This window comes from Loxodonta africana, chromosome 6 (genome assembly GCF_030014295.1).
Source record: "Loxodonta africana isolate mLoxAfr1 chromosome 6, mLoxAfr1.hap2, whole genome shotgun sequence".
Taxonomy (NCBI): Eukaryota; Metazoa; Chordata; class Mammalia; order Proboscidea; family Elephantidae; genus Loxodonta; species Loxodonta africana.
Genome location: NC_087347.1, coordinates 70,705,767 through 70,712,750, shown reverse-complemented (window position 1 = coordinate 70,712,750; position 6,984 = coordinate 70,705,767). Strand labels below are relative to the sequence as shown.

Below are 6,984 nucleotides of genomic sequence, written 5' to 3'. Positions count from 1 at the left end.
GAAATATGTAAATCAGGGCTCCCCGCGCCCCCTGAAAGCGGCGCAATTACACCCCTTGAACAAGAAGCTACAAGCTCCCGGCGGGTGGGTGAACTGCAGAGGGTGGCGGCGTCGCGGGGGAGGGAGCGGCTGCAGGAAGGGGTGGGGGAGTGGGAACCTCACACCCTCACACCTAGTCCCTGCGTCCAGGGCAGGGACTCCCCCCTCCGCTTGCCGCTTCTCTCCCTTCCCCCTTCCTCCTCCTTCCTCCCCCTCCCTCCTCCTCCCCGCCGGCCTCGGTCCGCGTACTTAAAGCGGCGCGGGCGGTCCGGCGCTGGCGGGCGGCCCGGCCGGGCGGTGGCAGATGCGCCCAGCGGTGGCAGCCGCCGGCGGCGCGCAGGTGACCGGCCTGCGGCGCAGCCTAATCAGAAGAAACCGAGGGAGTGCTGGCGGAAGAAGGAGGCCGGTCCGCCCCCAGCGCTCGCGCGTCTTGGCGCCAGGAGCTGTCCCGGGGAGTGTTGGCTAGCGCTGATATAGATATAAGGACATTTCTCTCCATGGCGTCACGTGACATAATTACCACCAGAATCAATCAAGATGAATTGCACGTCAGCGCCCGGTGGGGATTTTTGCTTAGTTGATCCTGGCCCAAGCCTCTTGTGCAATCGATGGCTCAGGTTGGCGGCGCGGGGAGCGGCCCGGGGCTCGCCGGCGCGCACGCCGCGGAGCCATGAACGACTTTGATGAGTGCGGCCCGAGCGCAGCCAGCATGTACCTGCCGGGCTGCGCCTACTATGTGGCCCCGTCGGACTTCGCCAGCAAGCCGTCGTTCCTGTCGCAACCGTCGTCCTGCCAGATGACTTTCCCCTACTCGTCCAACCTGGCGCCACACGTCCAGCCTGTGCGCGAAGTGGCCTTCCGTGACTACGGCCTGGAGCGCGCCAAGTGGCCGTACCGCGGCGGCGGTAGTGGCGGCGGCGCAGGGGGCGGCGGTGGCGGCGGCGGCCCCGGCGGCGGTGGCGGCGGCGGCGCCGGGGGCTACGCTCCCTACTACGCGGCAGCGGCGGCGGCGGCGGCGGCGGCGGCGGCAGAGGAGGCGGCCATGCAGCGCGAGCTGCTCCCGTCCGCTGGCCGCCGGCCGGACGTTCTGTTTAAGGCGCCGGAGCCGGTGTGCGCCGCTCCCGGGCCGCCGCACGGCCCCGCGGGCGCCGCCTCCAACTTCTACAGCGCCGTGGGCCGCAACGGCATCCTGCCGCAGGGCTTCGACCAGTTCTACGAGGCGGCGCCAGGTCCTCCGTTCTCCGGGCCGCAGCCCCCACCACCGCCCGCGCCACAGCAGCCCGAGGGCTCTGGCGACAAGGGCGATTCCAAGGCGGGGGCCGGCGGCGGCGGGAGCAGTCCCTGCGCTAAGACGACCCCGGGGCCGGAGCCCAAGGGGACGGCGGAGGGCGGCGACGGCGAGGGCCCCCCGGGGGAGGAGGGGGCCGAAAAGAGCCGTGGCGCAGGTAGGCAGCGGGCGCTGGCGGGAGGGCTGGGGGCCCGGGCGCGAGGGGGGGGGGGGGCGGGGGCCTCCCTCAGCTTGCGCCGTTTTATGTGCCACTTTATAAGTGTTCGAAGGGGTTTATACATCCTATAAGATTTCCCGGGCCGTTGTAAAGCGTGTTTACGATAGGAAACCAATTTAGGTGGGCTTAAGGTAGACTTCGAGAAGGACATTAATCGCAGCAGAGAGCTTTTGCCAGTTTTCTGGAGGAGGGGGCTGCTAGGGACCAGGTCTGCCTTCTCTCCCAGTGCTAAAGAGAGGAGGGAGGGGAGATTTGGAGCGGGTCTGAGAGTGCGGACACCCAAGCCTCTTGTTTTTAAGGGAGGGGAGGGGGGAAGTTTGATCCTTGAACTGGACTTTATCCAAGCTGCTGGCTGACGTGTGCGGCTGGAGTAAAGCAGATGCCCCAGAGCGCTCGTGTTTCTTTCCCTCCGGGTTCCAGCTCTGGGCCTGCCTCGCCCTCTGTTTCCTCACCTCCGTGCCAGGCTGGCTCTGTGTGTGTGTGTGTGTGTGTGTGTGTGTGTGTGTGTGTGTGTCCGGGCGTGAGCACACGTCCACGCCCGCACACTCTCTCCTCTGCCCGCCCATATATCATCTCCCACGACGCAGGCAAGGCCTTTCAGTGGCAGCAGGGGACGTCCCCAACAGGCCGGGCCTGGCCCTCGCGCGGTGGCCTGGGCGGGCGGGCGGGCGGACGGACCAGGGTGACCAGGCAACGGCCTCTCTTACCCCTCTGGTCTCTTTGCCTTCCAGTGGCCCCCCAGCGTTCCCGGAAAAAGCGCTGTCCCTACACCAAGTACCAGATCCGCGAACTGGAACGCGAGTTTTTCTTTAACGTGTACATAAACAAAGAGAAAAGACTCCAACTCTCTCGGATGCTCAACCTCACTGACCGGCAAGTCAAAATCTGGTTCCAGAATCGCAGGATGAAAGAAAAGAAACTGAACAGAGACCGTCTGCAGTATTTCACTGGAAACCCCTTATTTTGAGAACTCCAGGAAGCGCCCCCATCCCCCGACCCCCACTCTCCTACCCTCTTCCCCACCAGCCTGCCCTCCGCAGGCCCAGTGTCCTTGGGTTTAGTGACGCCTCTTCTCTGTGGAACTCCGCGCTTCCGATTCCTTCCCACGGTCAACTCGGGACCTCCCAGCGACCACTGCAGCCTGCGGACGAGGCCGGGGACTTGGCCGAGCGGATCCTAATAAGGGGAAAATGGTAAATGCAAACGTCCCTTTACAATTTTACCGCCAATGTGCTGTTGTTCCCGTTCCCCACTCCCAGTCCTACTGGGGAAGCAGTGGGATCTATAGGGAGTTAGGCCGCGGGGCTAGAAGGCTGGTGTTTTGCTCTGAGTTTAGAAACCTCTTTCTTCTCCTTCGATGAACGCAGATTATTTAAACTCTGGGAAATGTACCTTTGGTCTGTCATATCATGGCATGAGCCACTGTCTTTTTTTGTGTGAATAAATGATTTCTAGTAAAACGGAGGTTACAGCTTCAATGCACTGTATGAGTTTTCCACTCCGGAGAAGTGTAGTGCCCGATTAGGATATTCCAGTGGCCAGAGTCCCTCTTCCACATACAACCAGAAATCGAATGAAAAGCTTTTTAATCCCGCTGAAATAAAGCCTGGGATTTTCCCCCATCCAGGCTACACCAGTTTTTAAAGTCACTTCAGGGATTAATTTCCAATTGATGGTGTGACCCAGCCGTGCTGGTGCTGCCTTCTCCAGGCAATGAGTCTCAGGAGCAGGAGCCTATGAAGAAATCCCTCTCCCAGCCTAGTGAACTTGGAATTTCCAAAAACACAAGAAAGAATTTTAAAAACTGGTTAGAAAATCCAAATTCTCTCTTAACAGCTATCAAGAAGTCAGGGTCCCTTAAAACAAGGAACCAAAATTAGAACCCTACATTTAGGAAAAATAGCTGGCTATAAGGAAATGGGTGGAGAGGGGTTGGGTCTTTGTTGGTGTCATTTGGGTCTGGGGCAGGGAAGGTAAGCCCCCACCCTGGAATAGGTCCAGGGGCTGCAGACCCCCTTCTCACTGCCTTTATCACTTCAAGTTAAAAAATGTGGCAAAGGCTGTGCTACACTTTATGTTGCAGGGCCAGGCCAGGCTGTTTACAAAACCTTGAACTGTCTAGACAACACCATAAAAGCCAAAGTTCTAAACAGCTTAATTGGGTTATATTATACACCTTCTGGTGGGCCCAAAAGAGATTTCCGCAACGTGCAATAAACTGGAAGAGTGAGAAAAGCTTTTCTTTCCCTGAAAAGAGTAAAGTGGATCTTATGAGTCAACTTCTCATAAGCTCAAAGTAAAATAAAGAAATACACCCATAAGATGCGCACCATCCCACGCATCTTCTGAAGAGGCATGCGTTTTCAAATGGAAAAAAAAATTTTTAATTGCCAAGTCTTTTTTTTTTTTGAGAAGGAAAAACATAAGTGCATAAGTGTATGCCTTTGAACTTCCGAAATGTCAAGGTCATCACCTTTAACCTTTCTGAATAATTAGGCGCCTTAAGGTTCTCCTGTGATTTTCAACTGCCACCCACTCTCACACACACATGCTCACACATCCAGACCCCCACACACATTTATGACCACACAGAATCATATTGGGGCTCACCATAAATCTAAGCAAATTCCTAATTTCAGGATTAATAATCTTAATTTCCCTTCAAACATTTATGTAATTCAATAGCAATTCACCTGTTTTTAAAACACCAGGTAGATTAGACTGCTTTCAGTGCAGTTAAAAAATGCTGCAGTGCAGTTAAAAAATGCTGCAGGTGTTTTTTTGGAGAGTCTTAGATAACTGTTCTCTTTGCTCTAATGAAGAGCCACAGGTTGTAAAGCAGGCATTGGGAAGGGGAAGTTCTGTTCAGACATAAACCTTCGCTATATTGAAATCAATTTGTCACCCTGTCAAATAAATTAGTGCACGTTTTATGATATGGAACAAAGAAAACTATATACAATGTGTATATATACATAAACTATATATAGTTTTTAAAAGGTTCTTTCAACCTTTGGGAAAAAAAAGAAATAGAAACAAAGGCCACAACTGAGTAATTTCCTTCCGAAGGGGATTCCTTTGTTTAGAATTCTGGGCGTCTGTTAAAATGTCAGTGCCCTAGTAGTATGATTGTTCCAGAATCTTAAAACTGGTTTATTTCTTTCTCTCCCCATCTATCTTTTTTTTTTTTTTTTAACTGCAGCTAGATGTAGCAAGCTTGTGTGTCCGCCACTGAAGGCAAGCAGAACCCATGAGCGATCATTTCCCGTTTGCAGGGCCTTGGACAGCCACACGGGGGCGCACTCAAGTCCCAGAAGCCGCGTTGGGCCAAGAGGCCGCGGTACCCTGTCTGAATTCTAATAGGCGGTCTCAGCCCGTTAGAAATAGGCAGCCGCTAAGGTGTTTGTTTGCTGTTTTGTTTGTTCTAAGCAGTCAGGAGGTTTGGGAACTTGTATGAAGACAGTGAAAAGGGAGCAACCAGATTCCTAAACAGGCCATCGCCTAATTGTTGTCTCCTTAAGGTAAAGCGGTTGTAAAAAGAGTATCTTGGTATAACCGGATGGTGTTAGGGAGATATTTTTAAAGAGAAATACGTGCATTTTGAAATTGGCCTTGGCTACTGCGAGTTGATGAAAGAAAAATCGGTTTTCTCGTTGGTTTGAGTTTGGAAATCGATGCGAAGATAGAACTCCCTCCCCTCCCCCAAAAAAGCCGCCTTGCATAATCTCTGATCCTCTGGAATGATTAAAAGGCTTTTGTTTAAGAAAGATCTAGGCGCCGGCATCCTAGCTGAGTGTGTTTTAGAGACGAGACGCCTTGGGAACTAAGGTGTTCGTTCTCGGCGGTGCCTGCCGCGCGGGGCTGCGGGTGGCTATCTGGAGGCGCCGGCAGGTTTATGGGTTGGGGCGCCGCGGCCGGCTGGGCTAAAGCAGCTGCAGGAGGCGGCAGCCTGTCCCACGAAACGTTTACACCCCAAGGCTCTGCGGAACCGGGAACGTATTTGGAGCTACGGGGCTTTGCTTTCTGAGAAAAGCCTGAACATCCTTCCAAACTGTCCGCCGGCTTTGGGGCGCGAAGTTTGATTTTGGTACCGGCCGTTGGAAGCATTTTCTCACCTCATCCCCACCCCCCAGCAAGGCTTCTGACATTGGTGAAGGCCTATGTCCCCGCCCGCGGTCTAAACGGGAGTGCCTGCCCCCTTCGCCCCACAAAGTTCATTGTGAAACACCCTCAGCCCCCAGAATTATCGCCTGGCCTCCTTGGCCCCGCCGTCTCTGTCTCCCGCCCTCCAGGCCCTGGGAGAAAAGCCCTGACCCTGTCCGTCCACCCCCGGAGCTGGCAGAGGCTTGTGCCAGAGCTGGGGTGCCGTTCCCTGGTGAGGCGCGAGCGAGAGGCATGGGTGTTCCCAGCGGGCACCCCAGGCTCCCGCCTGTCTGGCCGCAAGTCCAATTTAGCTATTGTGAAGCGACTCCATCTACGTGGAGTGAGAACACCCCCTCCCCAAATATCGTTGTGTTTCTGGTTAGGCAGCCCCAGCCGGGGGCATCTGGCGGTGCCCAGCCCCTTGGCCATGGCCCGCAGCCGACTGTGGACCACGGCTGCTTGGCGGGTCTGCAGTTCCTTTCCCCCCCCAGCAGCAGCCCAGAACAGGCCTGAGAAGGGCTAGGTGGTGGGGCCAGGACCTCTGGGGCCTGAGGACCTGTCCCCTTCTGGCCACTCAGGGTGTGTGGAGCTCGAAGAGGTGGCCACAAATTCTGAGCCCCAAGGTCTCAGACCTTGAAGTGGAGAGAAAATGTTCAAAGTCGGTGTCTTTTGTGTCTGTAACAGGAGAGAGGCTCCCGCAGCTAGCCCTTCTGCATGTCTCCGTAGACCCTTCGTTGCATTAATGGCTCGGCCAGCCTCCCCATTTTCCCCCTTGGTTCCTTTTTACCCTGGCTGGGAGGCACACGTTACAACCCAAAGGGGTGACCGGCAGGCTGTTAATTTGTTCCCAGTCACTAGCATTCCCCAAAGAGTGGCCCAGATCTCAGAACTCTCAGGGTCCTAATTCAGGGTGACCTTAGGAGCCTCCAGGTCTGCTTAGGCCCAGGGGCACCACTCTTATTCTGAAAGACAGGAAAGCTCAGACTCAAGCCACTTCTTGATTACAAATGCTAATTTCTTGCTAAAGTGACCCTTTTAATTTTTCCCTGGAAAGAATTGTGCCAGGGAGAATGGTGTTGTGGTTCAAATATGGGTGTTCGTCTCCTTTGTGGTGCAATATTGATTTATTATTTATTATTAACAAGTAACTGCTCCAACTGACCTAAAGATGATTGAAACAGCAGCTACATTAAATACTCATGAGCAAAATAAAGGCTGGCCTTTAAAGTCGCTGCCTTTTCATTCCATTTGTTTCATTTCATCCTTAGGGTCTTAGGCAAACTTTCCAAGCTCCCCA

The 6,984-nt window shown here is 54.6% G+C and overlaps 1 protein-coding gene across 1 annotated transcript; it reads left to right on the top strand.

Annotated features, from left to right (window-relative positions):
- The first annotated feature begins 709 nt into the window (after positions 1–709).
- On the top strand, positions 710–2,722 carry HOXD11 (homeobox D11). Its single transcript, XM_064287428.1, has 2 exons — positions 710–1,484; positions 2,276–2,722. Exons 1-2 carry the CDS (start codon positions 710–712, stop codon positions 2,509–2,511), a joined length of 1,011 nt encoding a protein of 336 aa, XP_064143498.1. The 3' UTR covers positions 2,512–2,722.
- The last annotated feature ends 4,262 nt before the right edge of the window (positions 2,723–6,984 follow it).